The following is a 17147-nucleotide window of genomic DNA, read 5'->3' on the forward strand; positions in this document are numbered from 1 at the left end:
TACTGTCAAGTGTGTTGCTATGATAAGTTTGAGGAAGGCGTCAATCATCAACAGCAATGTGACCGGTGAGAGCTGCAACTGAGAAAGCACCGTGACGCTGTCCGATCTCAGACTGGAAAGAGTGTGCACGGACCTCCGTTGTTTCTGGCACCAAGAAGGGCAACGTAAGCATTCCATCAAACATCACGAATGTAACAAATCATGCACTCCTTTTCCAGCCCTTGTATGCAACGTTGATCCTCGTTATGCCCACGTATAGTAGCTAGACATCATTCTTTAAGGCTGGCATACTGTTGTTTTCTCTGAAAACTATAGCATGACCGCCCAACTCCTGACTTCGGAGCTCACCAACCTCATACAAGACGCGAAGAGGAAAAATCCTGATCTGAAAAATGTGAGAAGTATCGTAGTCAGAGTGCTGTACTCACTAACGCGGGAACGGCCAGGCAGCCGAAAAATCTTTACAGGAACTCAAGTCACTTCATGTCACCTCTGAAGAACAGTTGACTGCTGGTCTGTGATGATCCTTCTCATAATATAAACTGTTGCTGACTACGAGAGAGATCTTGTCCGTCGCCCTCAGTTCATAGAGCCATTTCTCATTGCCTGCGGAACCCATAACTCCAAATTCGCTAGCCCAGGAGCGGTATGCCTGCAAAGGCTCTCCGTTTCTCGTGGTATCCCAAAAGAGCGCTTACGAGATGTCCTCCAGGCACTACAGCAGTGCATCTCTCTCAGTATGTGCTATGCTGAATCAGTATCACATTGATCGCTGACTAGTTAGGCCTGGATGTCCAACTGAAGGTTCTTCAAACATTGCCATCCCTCCTTGCAAATTACTCAAGTGAATTGAGAGGCGAATTGCTAGCAGCAACTTTAACCATATGCTCTTCGCTCCAAGCCGTGAAAACTCCCGCAGTCAGTAGTACTGCAGTAGCTACACTCCAGCAGCTTGTGAGCTCGGTGTTCGACAAGGTATCCGATGAAGATGGTACGTGGCAAGTTCTGCATTACTACTTGTTACTGATGACTCGATAGAAAAGGCCCTCGAAATTCCCGCTACCGTTGCAGTACCTATAAAGGATGGCTCCATGCCAGTCCGTCCTGCAGCTCACGATGCGTATTCTGTGGGTTATGTCCTATCGACCTGCATTCTGTCGCAGATGCTGATTGACCCAGATTTTCCATGATCTTTGCCTCATTGCAGAAGGTAACCAGCCAAAATATGTCCGCTTTAGTGTCGTGAATCAAGCGTCTGGTCTCGAACTCCTAGAGACAATTCTGTCAAATCATGGCTCTATTTTTTTGTCTCATCCTGAGCAAGGCCACCTCCTTTGCGTTTTAGTAATGCCGCTGGTTTACCGGTGCTTGAACGAAGGATTATCATTCCAGATTACGGTGAGAGCTTTTCGAATACTGCATGTCCTTCTCAGACAGCATCTCTCCATCTTGTCGACTGTAAGCGAAGAAGCCCTGATATCCGTTGTGCGTATGCTGGACGAGAGCATGCCTTCCTGGAAAAGGGCACTTGCTTTGGAATTATTCCGCAGTATCCTATCTGATCAATTCCTCATCGTCGCTATCTATTCCACATACGATCAGGTAGAGGGTCGCAGTGACATAATCCGCGATAGCTTGAGCTCTTTCGTGCGCATGTCTACTGAAAAACCTTCACTCATAGGACTGGGACAGCAGTCTTCAGCTCCGTACATCAGCACAGAGCGATCTCAAGAAGACCATGCTGAACAAGCTGCCATGGAGGCGGGAGCTATAGGTGGTATGATAGGTAGTCCATCAGTCTCGACAAACAACACCGGTATCTCCGTTCAGTGGAGCACACTCAGAACAGCCTGCATTGATTACCTCGATAAAGCAGAACCACCTCCACTTCCAGAGACATATCTGTACAGTTTGGTCCTTACATGCATCAATAATCTCTCGGAAAGCTTGGCCAGGTTCATTTTACCGCTAACAGTCCACATGGAGACGAAAAGCAGAAAGAAAAGCAGAGCGCAAGGGGTAGTAGACGAAGAAGCGCCCCTGGCTGATGATGCTGACATTAGTATCAAAAGTAAACGAAGAGTATCAAGAACTCAATCCTTCAGAAAAAAGACAGTCCCTGTCAACCCGCTTTCCCTGGGCAAACACAATGCTCTACCAAGGGTCAAGAGCATTGCAGATCTCGTTGAGACTTGCTGGCCAGCGGTGCTCGCCACGTGTTCAACCTTTCTGAACGCATCTCTGGACAATGACTATTACAGGGCGCTTGTTAGGTCTTTCCAAAAATTCACACAGGTCGCTGGGTTGCTTAGACTAGCTACTCCAAGAGATGCGCTCCTAACTACGCTTGGCAAAAATGCGGTTCCAGCAAACGTGCTCACTGCTGGCGTTATATCGCCCAAGACCGGACAGAGCGATGGCAGTGGCATGTCAATTGGTACTAGAGGATTACTGAGCGTCGACAGCATTGTTAGTCAGGCTTCCTCCCTGTCTTTCGATCGAGTACGACGCGGGTCAGTGGACGTTTCAGCCCCTCAACCGTCGTTGAATGCACGGAATCTCTTGTGTTTGCGGGCCTTGTTGAATCTTGCTATTGCACTAGGACCGACTCTAGAGACAGCATGGAGTATCGTATTTGAGACTCTTCAGCAAGCAGACCTCATCTTGGCAGCTTCATCCGGCAAGGGAGACTCTCGCGATCATCGCTCTACTCAAGGTTCGGGCCCATTGCCAAATATAGCGGAGACCAGCATACAAGACGTTAGCACAGAGGCTACAGCTGTGCAGGCCGCTGCTTCTAGGCTTTTTGAAAGCACCGTTGACTTTCCCAACGAAGCATTCATAACGGTAGTCCAAGCTCTCTGTCGACAATTGCGCGCTATACCCAGATCTTTTCTACCAGGAGGTCCTACCCCAGGGCAAAAACCTAGTCATCCACGACGTGTAGGCAGCGTGACTGGCATTACCCTCAATACAGATTCTGGTGCTCAAGAATATGTGTTTGCGCTTGGAAAAATTGGGGATCTTGCAGCGATGAATCTTCACAGATTGACACATTATAGTGCATCTGAAAGTGGGTGGGACATTCTAGTTGAGGAGCTAAACTTGATCACGAAGAACCATAGCATACCCCCAAAAGCACGCCGAATGAGTGCGGACATTGTTGGTCAAATCGGGCAGGACATGGCGAAACTTTCAATGTCTGAGGAGCTAGATGTACGCAAGCACGTGCAAAGCACGTTTTTGGATGCTCTGCTGTCGCAAATATCCTCACTGTATCAAGACCGGGATATCATCAAATCCGACGATATCGACGATGTTACTATGGACATTCATGATATCGCACTTCAAGCTCTGAGATCGATGCTGGAACAGTGTGGCGAATCGCTCACCACGGGATGGGGTTCTGTCTTTGCTATCCTTCGCAGTGTTTTCATATACACTGGATCTCAATCATCTCAAGTCGCGGTCGAAGATCATATAGATTCTGAAGAGGGATATGAACTATCCAGTCCGCGTAAGCCACCGACAAATGTCTATCAAACATCATCTACGATCTCAAGACGGCTGGCTCGCTCTGCATTCGACTCTGTCCAGCTAATCTGCTCTGACTTCTTGATCAACATCCCAACCGAAGTTGCGACGGTATTGTTGGAGCTCATATTGAAGTTCACATCACAAGACCAAGATTTGAACATGTCCTTGACTGTAAGTTGAAAAGACTATCATTAAGTGTGAGACTCATTCGCATAGACCATAACTTTCCTCTGGAATGTATCAGACAATTTAAATCACAAGACACAGAAGATAGATCTGGAAGATATGTCTTCTACCAGAACAAACGAGCTCGAACTCGCGCAACTCATCAGCGAGCGAGCGAGAGATGGCTCCGTATCCGCATTATGGCTGCTGGTACTGGTCCAGCTTTCGGCCGTCAGCATTGATCAACGCATCGAAGTACGCAACGGAGCCATCCAGACGATCCTCAGGATCTTCGAAAATACTGGTGATGAGTTACTTCCGAACGGATGGCGATTATGCCTGCATGCTGTCCTTTTCAGGCTCGTTACGTCAAATCTAATCATTCAAGAGTCTCTTTCTGCTACAGACAGCACTCTACACATAGAGCGTATGAGAGCATGGGATGAGACTTCTGGAGTCGTTTTATCTGTCGTATCCAATCTCTTTGCCTCCAATCTAGATTTGATTATGCAAGTGGAAACAGTTGATGATATCTGGCAGGTTCTCATAGGGCTTTGGCGCCGGTATCTAGCCATAGGATCTCATAGCTTGAGCACTTCGACATACACAGCTATCGGTAGTATACTCTCCAAGGTCCATGACAGAGATGCTATTGGTAGTAGAGCTAGCCAGCTTGTCTCAAGCCTCTTGATAAACAATTTCCCCGAAGAGATCAGAGTCATGGAGACGGCAGATTCCAATCAGGAAGCATATAATGCATATGCAAAGACATTCGGAGAAGTCTATCGACTAGTGTCGGCTGATCTGAGTTTAGACATAGTTCGCCAAGCTCTTAGGAATTTTCGGCGTCTTGCCGAACAGTCTATTGCTGCCCCGTATTCCTCTGATGTCGAGTATCCTACATCATTGCAGAAAAGCATGATTGAATGTCTCTCGAATGTGGACTCCGAGTTGGCGGGTGTACCTTCAGCTCTACTCACACTCTACAGTGATCTCATCATGCTACCATATAGGAAAGCAAAGGGTGAAATAGCGCCGAAGGGCCCGACATATGTCGCGCTATCCAAGGCTGCGATGAAACTATCAGTGAGAGTGACCCTTCGTCATGTCGCTTTCGACGAGATTTACACCTCAGGTGCCATATCAAAGGTACTCGATAGTTTCGCCTTAGCTATAAGTCAGAAGTACAAATGGAAACTGGAAGGGAAGACATCCACAACATGGCAGACAGCGACGAAAAGCGCGCTCACAGTTCTGGAGTCGATCCTTGATCATCTACGCGAAACTCCCCTTGACCTGGATATCATGAGACTCATATGGGGAAAGGTTGTAATTATTGCTGAGCACATCGCTCACGCAGATCTCGCTGCAGCTTCGCCGACCTCACCCCTAGTGGCCGATGAGGAATTTGACATATCTTCGCTGGAGAATCTTCAGAGGCTGATCATACCTTCTCTCGGCTCCAGCAAGACATTAGAGGCGTCTCGCCGTGCTTACACCTCGAGTCTTTTCCGCAGTTCTCTCATCCACGCTACGGAGGCTGGCGAGATCCCAGATCTAGACGGAGGGCCACTTCAAGGGTTGTACACGATTCGTTTCGGACGGACATACGATCCGCATCCTTCACCTCGTACCAAGATGTCCCTCTTCTGTCTTTCCGAGCTCATTGCCCTTGTCACAGCGAAAGATGGCTCAGCAGAACACGTCAAGCTAGCCCAAGCAGCAGCCCCATATCTCATCCTACGGGCGGCGCTACCCATAAAACGGTATATTGCAGATCAGCCGCTACGTGGAAAGATGCCCCAGCCGGAGAGCCAACGACAGGAACTGTTGTTTGTGCTACAGGCAATGAAGGACTTGGAGTCTGAGCCCAAAGCCATTCCAGATGCTGAGGGGATAAGCTCGACGACCAAGAAGCACCTACATAGGCTATTTCCACTCGTCACAAAGGCAATTATAGTCGCAGAGCGCGACGCGGAGATTCTAAGAGCGTTGACGGACTTGTTAGAAGTTGTTAGTGATGGATTTGGCATGTAGACAAACACGCTCAGAAGGCCAATAGCAAAACGTTGAAAAGCAATAAACGCCTCGGCCGCCCTTCCACTCGCGCGTATTGAATGTGCGTAGATCTCGATTGTCGCGTAGGAATACACCATTCTCGATGCCCCACATGCGTGTTACTTTGCAAACGTTCACTCAATGCGTGCGCGGTGCGAGATAAACACGCTCCCCTGCAAGCGTGTTCATACGGGCTATTCTGCCATAAACAGCTAGCGCAAGACGTGACACCATACTCAACCAATCGCGCGTCACATCATTAGCCGAATGCATGCGTCAACATCAACCCTCTATCCCGGTAGACCATCTACATAGTAAGTGTCACGGGCAGTGCACAAGCATCAGATTTACAGGCAGAAAAACAAAATAAAGAAGAACTGGAGGGGACAAGTCAGATTGAACGGCGACGATAATGTCGCTGGACGATCACTACCCAACATCATGTCCGTTCTGCGGCATCGCATCCGCATACCCTGCACCGCCATCATCGGCCTCAACATCCACATCACTTGCCCAATGCATTCCAACGGAAGAAGCATCCTCACCAGACGAACTTACGCCCGCCGCTTTCGTCGTCTTCTCTGCGCCTGAGGTAATCGCCTTCCTCGACATCATGCCCATGGCACGTGGACACCTGCTTGTGGCGACGCGACGGCACGTGGAGAAGGTAGGGCAGTTGGATGCTGCGAGTGCCGGAGAAATTGGTATGTAAGCTCTTTCTCGACTGTATCGCTGGGAATTGTGTGGATGCGTGTGTGATGTTTGATTAATACTGGATGTAGGCCGCATTCTTCCCCTTCTCAGCACTTCATTGATTGCGACTGTGTCTTGCACAGACTATAACATTGTGCAGAATAATGGTGCTGCTGCTGCGCAGATTGTGCCGCATATTCATTTCCATATCATACCGCGAAATGCGTCCACACATGTCCCAGAGATGCAGGCGAGAAGCTGGACTATGTTCGGGAGGGGTCAGAGGGCAGAGTTGGATGAGGAGGACGGGACGGTGTTGGCAAGGCAGATTAGAGAGAGGCTGAGAGAGGAAGTGAGGAGAACAGAGCAAAAGGGGAAGTTATGAGAATGCTAAGGGGAGATTCGGGTCGTAGACAATGCACTGTATATGATGCACCTGTTTCCAGATGCGTAAAGGACCATGCGAATGGGTTACCACTCGAATATATCGCAATACGGGACAGAACATGAGACAATGAATAATCGCAGAATCCCTTTCATTATACCGAGAAGTCACTTGCCAGCATGTCGCGACCACGGAACTATGCACCGTACCCCATCCTCATGCAACAAAGTCTATCTAAAGGTGCTGAGAAGAAAGACGCAGAAAATACAGTACTGAGATCATGCCTAGGTAGAATCCCTAGCGGAACTTCTCAACCGGTCTCAGAAAAGATGTGCCTGCGCGTGAGCTTCTTTGATCCAAAAACAGGCGTAGAAGATGAAGGGATTGCAGCGGTACGAATGGTATGCGCGTAGACCGCCGAGGCTGGTGGTCAATGATTGAGCTATAGACATGAGGTTCTTGGTGAGTTGCTGCCGTTCGTATCCAGGCCACGCGGGAAACGGAAAGTGATGTGTAGAACGTGAAATAACAAAGCCATTATGTCGGTCGCCCTTAAACGCCGTTACGCCTAGTCGTAAATCGATGAATGAGTCTTACGCCACGCCTATGCTTGCATTGCCACGCCAACTGTACCGCTGCACCAAGGACGCTTGGCGTAGCACTCAGAGGACACATAGCCAGACCTAGAAGATCGGCTCCTCGTCCCCAGTTGATGGTAGCCCGGGACGAGCATTGCCATCAACATCAACGACGTCACCATGCTCATGGACGAACTCTTTAGCCCACTTGCGGCAGAAGATAGATGCTACAAGAGTTAGTATTCAATCATGTAGTGTGTACCTATAGACAACGAACCCTTGTAGAATTTCTTGCTAGCATATTTCTTGAAGAATGCCTCATGAATGACTGGGCCAGAGATGTACTGGATCATCAACTCAAGAACGGGCTCGATCTCTTTGGCGGTGTAGCCCGCATAGTGAGCGATAGTTGCGTCCTGTAGGCTTTAGCATATATCGCGAGTAGATAAGACTCAGTGACTTACCCATTCTCCACGGTTCAGAATCAGACGAGCCATATACATGGAAGCAGCGGCGATCTGGCTTGGAGGAAACTTGATCATTTTGTGTTCTAGACAGCTGATCTCCAAAAGGTATTTGCCGACAGTACGTGTATGGATATCGTAATTGTCTGCCTTGGATATCCTTCGGAGAAAGTTCATAGGGTTTGGGTAGCTAAGATCGTAGTTGAGAGCAGCAAGGACGAAACGCTCAGCACTGAGGATCTCGTCTTCAGTAAAGCCGTCATCAGCAACATGCCGGAAATTCTGCACATGGGGTGAAAGGACCTCTTCGTATTTCGATGCAATAAACATAGCCGTTACGCCAACGAGTTGTAGACGGTCAAGCTGGACGACCTTTGCCGAGAGAAACCGGTCGATGATGTTGACAGCCAAGAAAAGAGTCTCCGGTAGTAGACGAAAGCGAGTGTGAACCTCAAGCAACCAGTCAATGAGGATACCTCGCATTTTCCATTCGAGTTCGCCTTGCATATCCATGTAGTCCTCGTTTGGCAATGTTCTCAACTCCAATTCTTTCAGGTAGTCAAAGATTTCGTGAACGTATTCAGCAACCATGAGGGGATCCTCTCTGTCGTCTTCGTCTAGATCGAGGATCATCTCATCTGAAGATTCCTTGAGAGGCTCAACCTTCACTTCGTCACGCTCAACTTGCTTCTCAATTTCAACCTTCACGGTTGTTTTCGTGGTCTGCCTGTTCACCTCAGGAGCAATGTTTTCTGAGTCCTGGTAATCTTCTTCGACAATTGACTTGGTGCTTGACCCGGTGTGACGCTTTTTCGTGACGGGACCTGTGGCGCCGGAGCCACTGGCGGGTCGTTTGAGTTCCGACGCAGTGTTGTTTTTGTCTTTAGGCTGAAGTATGGATCGAGACGTGGTCGTCTTTGTTGTCTTCTGGACTCGTGAGGGCTGTGCTGCCTTGGATACAAGGCCTGTCTTGCTCGCCAAAGGTTTCTTCACCTCTTTGCCGTCTTTACCCTCCCCCACATCACCCTTGACAACATTGCTCACGTCGCCCAACGCAGCACGTCTTCTAACCTGGCCGCCAGTTGCAGCCGATAGAGTATTCGAGGTAGTCTTCTTGGTCTGAAGGGCCTTCTTTGGTGGGGCTTCATTTTCATTGCCAGTGAGCGCCGCGGCTTTGGCACGCGTCAGTCGCGTTGTTCCAACATTTTCGTCATTCTCGTTCGTTATGGCCCGTTTTAGGGGACGCGCAACCTAGAAAAATGTCAGGTCATGCTGAAGCAATCTTTCAATTCGCGTCAAGAAGCAGTATGTGATGTTATCAAAACAAGTGGCGGGAACGTACGGGAGGCATGATGAACAGTCAGACGTTCTGACAACGTCCCGGGCCAGAAACTTGAGTGAAGCCGTGGTGAGGTGGGGGTGCTGATATGTTCTAAGTGAATGTATAGTCAGTATGCAGTCTATTCCACGCGCGATAGAGCAGCAGTGAACATACATATAACGCGGTCAATAAGCCTGCTATAACATAAGATCTATGAGTACCTGCTCAAGATGCTCAATGAGGATGTGAGTCGAGCTCGACGCGAGATATGAAATCGTGAAAACGGATTGATGATGCTCAATGGTGATGTATGCGCGAGGAGGATGGCCACTATCGAACGCGAGGAAACGCGAACAACAGATAGCTGCACTGAATATCTATCTCCACGAGAGGAGTAGATGTTATGCACTCGAGGTGGAGGAAATGGTAAACAACAATGGGTGGAAGACCAAATGTCGAGGTAGAAGAGAGGAGCTGCGAGGTGCAGAGCTGGTTTGTTTTGGGTGCGCACTGTTAGATCGGTCGCGAGTGCCAAGACCTGGATTTCGTCGACACGACCTGGCGTAGCAACAAAGCAGCAGGCATATTTGCGCGCGTCGGATTGGTCCGTTCGTACGCGCTTTTACCTCGTGCAAATAACGCCCTATGCTGCAGACGAGGTGATGGCATTGAACTAGGTGACGGTCGCTGAGAGTTCACATATATAAACTGCAATTAAATGGAGGATACAGGTGGATTATATATTCTGTTCCTTCAATCAGACAGTATCGACACCCTTGAAAGTTGGTTGAGCGGATCCTCGCGCATCGAACGCCTAGCAACACGTTCTGTCCACGGCCCTTATTTATCGCCTTAGTGCCTTGGTGCCCTAGTGCCTTAGCGATTCTTGTGTGCCTCAGGTGGACGCAATCTAGCGTGCTGCCAAGATGAAGTCTCGGGCGAATCTTGAGACCTCTCGATTAATTGACAAAACCTCTCACTGCCTGCATCGACAATCCCCGTCGCATCATTCGGTTTGTGCTCAAATGGCTCCATAGAGCTGTCCTACCGCCCTCATTAGAATGCTACAACCACGGATTCCGCTATGGCGGTGCTTCCAGCAGTCGACAAACTCCCGTTCCTTTCTTCGAACCTACGCAACCTCCCAGAAAACCAAACCGCGGAGCTCGCAAAGCGACATTACTAGCACAGACGAGGATGGCTCCCCGAAGAAAAAGTATTCTCAGCGAGTTCGGCTCATCAGGTCAGATGAGAAGTCAATATGGTTACGAGGAATAACAAACAGTACACGAAACTACAAGAGGCAGATTTTTACACATCTGTGGAAAGGTGGACCATATAAGCCATTGACTTACCCAAAGAAGGGTATGGCAAAGGGAGGAAGGAATAATCAAGGCCGAGTTTGTGTACGGCATCGCGGTGGGGGGCACAAGAGAAGAATTCGGATATTAGACTTTCACCGCAAAGAGCCTGGTAGGCAAATAGTCGAGCGCATTGAATACGACCCGAACAGGACCGCGCATATCGCATTGCTAAAGAACGAGAAGACTAAGAAGCGGACCTACATCGTCGCCGCAGATGGCATGATGGCAGGGGATACCGTTGAGAGCTTCATGTCGGGCATTCCAGCACGTATAGTAGACGAAATGGGCGGTACGATTGATCCTGGTATCCTTGCGTCGAAAACAATCTTCACCGGGAACTGTTTGCCGATTTTTCGCATACCGCCTGGCACTCAAGTCTACAATGTTGGTTCTAAGATCGGTGGCAAGGCCGTCTTCTGTCGTACAGCCGGTTCCTTTGCAACCGTGACACAGAAGAATGTGGAGAATGAATCTAAACTCAATCCTCAGTACCAGTCCTGTGAAGTCCAATTAGCAAGCGGCGAAATCCGAAAGGTTTCTCCTTATGCTTGTGCTACCATAGGACGGGTCAGCAACCACGAGCATCATAAGAATACGCTGGGTAAGGCAGGCCGAAGTCGGTGGAAGAATATACGACCAACAGTGAGGGGTATGGCCATGAATGCCGGTACGCTCGCCTAATCAGATAAATCTTGCAGTTGCACGTACTGATCGACTGTTGTAGCGGATCACCCTCACGGTGGCGGAAGAGGCAAATCGAAGGGTAAGAGGATTCCACAAAGTCCATGGGGACAACAGGTAAGCTAGCCATTATACGTGCATGTATCAGCCCATGTCCTTACACTGTGTAGGCCAAAAGCGGTTTCAAGACTCGCAGAAAGCGCAACAGACATACGTTCCTGGTCAAAGACCGCGAGAGAAATATGGGCAAGAGAAGGGCACCCAAAGGAACACAATCTTAGCCATATTATATTCTGGCACTACACGACTCCAGTGTAGAATTAACCGTCAATAGCCAACGCACCGTCCGGCTTGTATACAGAGCATGAAGTCTAGAGGCTGTAACAATAACAGCGTGAGTTAAATAATATATATCGGGGTTTGGGCTGTTTCATGTCAAGGTTCGAGTTGTATCGTTACTTGAACCGTCAACATTTAGCTTGAGAGAACAAGAGACAAATTTTAGGATGGTTTCCCGTCCCACCCCTATAGATACGGGAGACTGGTGCGATAGAATAAATTAGGGCTGACGAGAATGGTTGCCTTCTGGGGCCAACATCGTCGGCGTCCGCGAATGAGTCGTCTACGCCATATCGCAAAGCAGGCAGAGCGCTGTGGTTGGCTGCTACTAATTCCGGCTAAATCTACCGTGGATAGACAGAAACGTGTGCCTCACCCGTGTGCTCAGCCTCAGCTCTATGTGTGAGCCAAATAAGCGACCAACTCAAAATGTGTACTGTATTCATGACCTACTCCATGTCTCGTATGTATGTAGTCTTCGATTTCTAAACACCTATCTCCTAATATCAATTATTGTATGCTTTCACAACATCTTGAGTGCTGCAGCCCACTTTGACGGAATATCATCGTCATCATCCTGAATCCCAACCTCGAATCCTTCCACGCCGAGCGTGGTTCCGATCCCGTCTGCCCCAAATCTCCTGGACTGCACTCTCATATATCGTGCCAGACCACTCTCCTACGTGTTCTCAAAACTGACAGAACGTCGTAATGGGCATAAACTCCCCAGAAGAAGCTTACTTTAACGATCTCTCTCAACAACCGCCACCCTCGGAGTTCAACGCCCGAAATAGAGAGCTGGCAAACAACGAAGAGAATGGCATACCGAAGACCAAGAGGATAGCTTGTATTTTATGCAGAAAGAGAAAGTTACGATGCGACGGCGCCAAACCTGCATGTGGAACATGCAAGCGACTTACCCATGATTGTGCATATGATGAAGTTCGTCGCAAGAGTGGACCAAAACGAGGATACGTCAAAGCTTTGGAGGCTCGACTGCGTATGTGCGCTAGACGTAAGCAATGTCTTGAGAGCTAACACGAGCTATAGAGCAGGTAACGGAGCAAGTCGAGACCTTGATTCGCACCCAAGATGGCCCAGAGCCAACACGAGAACAGGCGCCGGCCAATGTACCTTTTCCCATGTCATCGTTGCCTCCAAACATGACAGACTCGTCTATCGTACAAACAGGAACTACTGATCAATCAATGTTCGGGACAAATGGTGCATCCCCAGGAGGCTTTGCTGGTCTTTCAAACGGCATCGAAATGAATACAGACGAACAATTCCCTTGGGAGATAATAAGCCTGGGTCTAGAGGAGCCTCTACCGCCACAAGAAGATATTAATGAATTGTAATTGCATGTTCGTTTACACTAATGTAGTCGGAGCTAACACGAATCAGAAATCGACTATACTTTGAAAAGGTTCATCCATCCATACCAATGATTCACAAGCCGAGATTCCAGGCTGCCATGAATCTCGCGCCGCACATGCGCCCAGCTGTCTGTCTGCGATACATTATGTGGGCCTTTGCAGCATCGCTCACCGACAGGTACGAATCTTTGCAAGAGCACTTTTATCAACGAGCTCGAAAGTATGCCCAGATGGATGAGATGAAGGGGCACGGTGAGGCCATGCTGACCTTAGGTCATGCCCAAGCTTGGATCCTTATTTGCACGTATGAATTCAAAAGCATGTATTTCCCCCGTGCGTGGATGAGTGCTGGCCGTGCTGTTCGACTTGCGCAGATGATGGGCCTGCACCGACAGGATGGTGCATTCCTTGACGTGAAGCAGTGCTTGCCTCCACCTAAAGACTGGACTGAGCAAGAGGAAAGGCGACGGACTTTCTGGGGCACGTTCTGCATAGATCGCTATGCAAGCATTGGGACTGGGTGGCCAATGACAATTGATGAGAAAGATGTAAATCAACCACTTTCGTATGGCATGAAGGTGCATGGAAACGTGCTAACAATGCATTAGATCATGTCAAATCTGCCCGCTTCAGGCGAAGCATACGAGAGAAGCAAGGCCGTGCCGTCAATATCCCTTGAGCAAGCATTGACACCCTCGGGAGCGGCATCAGTCTCCGCGTTCGGGGCCGTCATTCTCATGGCGTGTCTTTTCGGCCGCAATCTGCATCACCTGCATCGTCCAACACCCGACGATAGGGAAGGCGATCTCAACGGCGGATTTTGGAAGCGGCATAGGGACATGCAGAACACCATCGACAATACGTCCTTAAACCTCCCGGATATGTTACGGTTGCCGAGCGCTATGGGGAGTGCTAATGCGATCTTCACCAACATGTGTTTGCACACGTCGGCGATATGCCTGCATCAAGCCGCAATCTACAAGGCAGAAAAGAATCGACTGCCAGCAAGCGTCAGTAATGAGAGTAAGATTCGATGCGTCACTGCGGCTGCGGAGATTGCAAACATTATGAGAATGATCAGTCACATGGATCTCGCTGCAGTATGTATTGTCGCCAAAAAAGCTTCAGTGTCGCTGACAGAAATTCAGATGAACCCCTTTATCTCCTTCTCGGTCTACGTTGCGGCACGTGTGTTTGTGCAGTACCTTAAAACGCGGCCAAACGATCAACAGATGATCTCTTCTCTCCAATTCCTTATGTCAGCCATGCAGGTGTTGAAGCGGCGAAATCCATTGACTGAATCGTTCATGGTGCAGCTCGATCTAGATCTGGAAGATGCAGGCATACCAGGCTTACGCACTAGCGTCGAATCTTCAGAAAACGTAGGTTTCTAAAGAGATCCTAGTCTTGGTGTGCAGTCATGAGTAGCTGACTCGATATTCAGGGCAAGACCCCTCCCAGTGTAGACAAAGCGCGCTGCAGTCCCATCGTGGTTATCGGCGAGCAACAGTCTCAGTCTACAACCCTTGAGAGAAGTGATGGTGGTTCCACCGGCGACTTGGCCACGGAGCCAGGTCTAAGCATGCCTACGCAGTCCACTACGTTTACCGGCAACACACCTATATCATCAAGGCCTTCCTTACCACCAAGTGCATTCTATGAAGACATTGAATCCAAGGGCGCGCTGCGCGGTATCATCGTCCCAGTCATGGATAGCAACACTCCTGAGGGTGAAATGGACACGTCCCCGGATACGAGCGGCGACCAGCCTACTCCATCTACATCAAACTCTCGACACGGCTCCTCGTCGCATACCTCCTTCACGCCCCCACGACAAGATGATACCACGTCACATACACATCACTACCACTCCGCCCACAACCCATTGACGTCGAACAATCAGTCCTCAGCCGGCTCCTCAAACAGCCAAAGCATTCACTCTGCTGACTTTTTTCCGGCATCTAGCGGTGGCTATGCAGGCATGAATTCCTACTATCCTGTTCAGCCTAGTATGCCCAGCCTTGGGCTCTCGGGTGATTGGGATATAGCCAACGCCAATTTGTCTGATAGCGCGTGGAGTCAGATGCTTGAAGGCATGGGCATGAATTGGGATGGTGTGGGTCCCTCTGAGATGCCTCATTCGCAACAAGTTGATCCCTTGACTGGACGACGAGTAGTGTAGTGAGGGGTTAAGCGCAGTAGATCTTGTTGGGCGAGCGACTTGATCTGAGATATGGCGTTTTATATGGCAAGCAAACTTTTCAGAGATACCACTATACATTGGGATATAGCAGTATCACGGACAAAGCATATTGTAATGAGTACAAGCATACCTCTCCCCTGATAACGGCCATAGAGAGCTTTGATGCTCGATCCACTAATGACATAAACATATACCACTTCTACCTCCTGTTCGTTTCTTACGTTATCGTGAGTCTTGACGGAAGCCTGTATCCATAGCAGAATCCGCTGCCAACGTCTGTGTTTCACAGTGCTCTTATCATACCCTGCGCCGCGGAAGCTTTCGGTGTCATCCCATCTTGCGCTGTATGATTCCTTTCTTGTTCAGGTGTTTCAATCAAGATCTTGTTCGGTTTGCCTAGCCCTAACCATCTCCTAGTCCTGTCCACACATCCCGTCAACACCCCCATGCCTTGGATATTACAGACGTTTTTACCCCAAGTCTCCATCACATTCCCTGGCTTTGCCCCTGGCGTCCATAACTACGAATGTAGCCACTCCATAGCCATTTTTAACACCACATCCTCTCACTTCCTAGCTTCTTGTTTGATCGAAAGCACACCCCAGATATAATATGTGTCCAGCCATTCCCAGTCAAGTCAGTCAACTTAGGCTGCCGCTGTATCTGCATCGAATGCAAGGAGGACAGTAGGCGTAGGCATTGTAGGCACGCTCGCAGTGTTACGCATAGCGGTGAAGGTATATCCTCTTCGACGACAAGCGCGAACGGAGGAACGAGGAGTGATGATATAGCAAGTCTGTGACAGCTATGGCACCTGCGCTACAGACAATGCCTGCACTGATGGATACTATGGAGGAGATTAGCACCTCAGCTACACCATATGAGCCTGTACCCGAATTGCAAGGCTCAATGCTAGGCGCCCGGACGTGGGAAGGTAGTGAGGAGTTACAAGGGTCGTGTGAGTTGACTAGAGATGGAGAACAGAGCGGCTACTGCTGATGAGGGTGGAAGATTCCACAGTTCTTTAGCTGCACACACTGTTCAAGCAAGCGCGTCACTTCTGCCCGACTGTGCGGTCACGTCCACATTGACGCGTGACACGTCATGAATCACAGCAAACGACCCTGTAGGTACTATATAATCTATTTCGTGATGAAGAAAATTCATCCAGCGACCTACACTTCTGGCCCACTAGTCTAGTGGTAGTCAACAACGTGGTTAAAGGAATCTTTATAACCCAACGATTGGCCTTTGGTTCAATCCGCGCGATACGAGTTTCTTTTGCATTTTTTGAGCGAAAGCTAGATTTTTGATTTGTTTTTATACTTTTGGGGGCCTTGTTTTTGTCGGCCTTTTGCCTTTTTTTTGGCTCATTGTCCAGTCCACTGCTGTGCTAAGCTGCTCGCACTACTAATATAACTGACACAACCGTTCGTCGTGAGGATCTAGAGGAGGAACTTTTACACAAAAACTAGGAAGTGAATAACTCATGGAGACGGGCACTAGCTTCGTCAGGACAATCGATAAGCTCTGAACGGACAACCACTGTAAGTGTCATCTATACCTAGAGCTTGAAGCCTACACGAGCGACTGCTGTGAGATTAATCAACTCTCTTTACGAGGCCTCTACCTAGGTAGGTCTCTCACGCTGCGGGGTGAGACAGGACTTTTGAGCTGCCAAGCAAAGAATCTACGAGCAGCGTGTTTTTCTCAGCGCTGTCTCAGCACCAAGGTACAGTCGTGCTGAACGCGTGTAGTAGTAGCGGGCAGACAATAGCTTGTAGCATCTTTGGCTTGTTCTCAATGTCGAGAGCACCTTGTATTGTCAGATTTGCTAGCTATTCATCCATTACAGCTGCTCTAGATCTATCCGTGAAGCGCCAAAACGACGAATGTATATCATGGCTAAGTAAGGATTGCATCAAGTAAAGTGAGTCACTCTTGATTGGCAGCAAAGTTGTATTCCCAGTGTAATCTTTGAAC

At 49.0% G+C, this 17147-nt stretch overlaps 5 protein-coding genes across 5 annotated transcripts; 4 read left to right on the forward strand and 1 right to left on the reverse strand.

Moving 5' to 3' along the window:
* Nucleotides 1-185: 185 nt before the first annotated feature.
* EJ05DRAFT_460755 (endosomal peripheral membrane protein-like protein) lies at nt 186-5739 on the forward strand (the record flags this gene model as incomplete). Its single annotated transcript, XM_033742619.1, has 7 exons — nt 186-394; nt 447-513; nt 564-737; nt 785-991; nt 1039-1127; nt 1180-3708; nt 3754-5739. Exons 1-7 carry the CDS (start codon nt 317-319, stop codon nt 5737-5739), a joined length of 5130 nt encoding a protein of 1709 aa, XP_033604425.1. The 5' UTR covers nt 186-316.
* Nucleotides 5740-5956: 217 nt separating this feature from the next.
* Nucleotides 5957-6928, forward strand: EJ05DRAFT_191712 (HIT-like protein). Its single transcript, XM_033739683.1, has 2 exons — nt 5957-6464; nt 6543-6928. The coding sequence occupies exons 1-2, from the start codon at nt 6173-6175 to the stop codon at nt 6836-6838; spliced, it is 588 nt and encodes a 195-aa protein (XP_033604426.1). The 5' UTR covers nt 5957-6172; the 3' UTR covers nt 6839-6928.
* Nucleotides 6929-7363: 435 nt separating this feature from the next.
* EJ05DRAFT_191693 (A/B/D/E cyclin) lies at nt 7364-9397 on the reverse strand. The gene is made up of 6 exons (XM_033739682.1): nt 9376-9397; nt 9223-9312; nt 7881-9131; nt 7694-7832; nt 7436-7643; nt 7364-7389 (listed from the first exon to the last, which is right to left on the reverse strand). The coding sequence occupies exons 2-5, from the start codon at nt 9229-9231 to the stop codon at nt 7522-7524; spliced, it is 1521 nt and encodes a 506-aa protein (XP_033604427.1). The 5' UTR covers nt 9232-9312; nt 9376-9397; the 3' UTR covers nt 7364-7389; nt 7436-7521.
* A 691-nt stretch (nt 9398-10088) lies between these two features.
* Nucleotides 10089-11961, forward strand: EJ05DRAFT_507579 (ribosomal protein L2). Its single transcript, XM_033747935.1, has 3 exons — nt 10089-11232; nt 11290-11363; nt 11417-11961. Exons 1-3 carry the CDS (start codon nt 10263-10265, stop codon nt 11525-11527), a joined length of 1155 nt encoding a protein of 384 aa, XP_033604428.1. The 5' UTR covers nt 10089-10262; the 3' UTR covers nt 11528-11961.
* Nucleotides 11962-11985: 24 nt separating this feature from the next.
* Nucleotides 11986-15525, forward strand: EJ05DRAFT_507580 (uncharacterized protein). The gene is made up of 6 exons (XM_033747936.1): nt 11986-12585; nt 12636-12939; nt 12990-13509; nt 13570-14061; nt 14110-14343; nt 14406-15525. Exons 1-6 carry the CDS (start codon nt 12297-12299, stop codon nt 15141-15143), a joined length of 2577 nt encoding a protein of 858 aa, XP_033604429.1. The 5' UTR covers nt 11986-12296; the 3' UTR covers nt 15144-15525.
* The last annotated feature ends 1622 nt before the right edge of the window (nt 15526-17147 follow it).

The sequence above is a fragment of the Pseudovirgaria hyperparasitica genome (genome assembly GCF_010093815.1).
Source record: "Pseudovirgaria hyperparasitica strain CBS 121739 unplaced genomic scaffold EJ05scaffold_2, whole genome shotgun sequence".
NCBI classification, from domain to species: domain Eukaryota; kingdom Fungi; phylum Ascomycota; class Dothideomycetes; order Acrospermales; family Acrospermaceae; genus Pseudovirgaria; species Pseudovirgaria hyperparasitica.

Coding starts and splice junctions, on each gene's coding strand:
- EJ05DRAFT_507580 (XM_033747936.1), top strand. CDS start 12,297: ATGGGCATAAACTCCCCAGAAGAAGCTTACTTTAACGATCTCTCTCAA. Junction 12,586..12,635: donor AGCTTTGGAGGCTCGACTGC/GTATGTGCGCTA, acceptor CACGAGCTATAG/AGCAGGTAACGGAGCAAGTC. Junction 13,510..13,569: donor TGACAATTGATGAGAAAGAT/GTAAATCAACCA, acceptor ACAATGCATTAG/ATCATGTCAAATCTGCCCGC.
- EJ05DRAFT_191693 (XM_033739682.1), bottom strand. Junction 7,833..7,880: donor TTCTGAACCGTGGAGAATGG/GTAAGTCACTGA, acceptor TAAAGCCTACAG/GACGCAACTATCGCTCACTA. Junction 7,644..7,693: donor TAGCAAGAAATTCTACAAGG/GTTCGTTGTCTA, acceptor TAACTCTTGTAG/CATCTATCTTCTGCCGCAAG.
- EJ05DRAFT_507579 (XM_033747935.1), top strand. CDS start 10,263: ATGCTACAACCACGGATTCCGCTATGGCGGTGCTTCCAGCAGTCGACA. Junction 11,233..11,289: donor GGGTATGGCCATGAATGCCG/GTACGCTCGCCT, acceptor CGACTGTTGTAG/CGGATCACCCTCACGGTGGC. Junction 11,364..11,416: donor AAAGTCCATGGGGACAACAG/GTAAGCTAGCCA, acceptor TACACTGTGTAG/GCCAAAAGCGGTTTCAAGAC.
- EJ05DRAFT_191712 (XM_033739683.1), top strand. CDS start 6,173: ATGTCGCTGGACGATCACTACCCAACATCATGTCCGTTCTGCGGCATC. Junction 6,465..6,542: donor TGCGAGTGCCGGAGAAATTG/GTATGTAAGCTC, acceptor TACTGGATGTAG/GCCGCATTCTTCCCCTTCTC.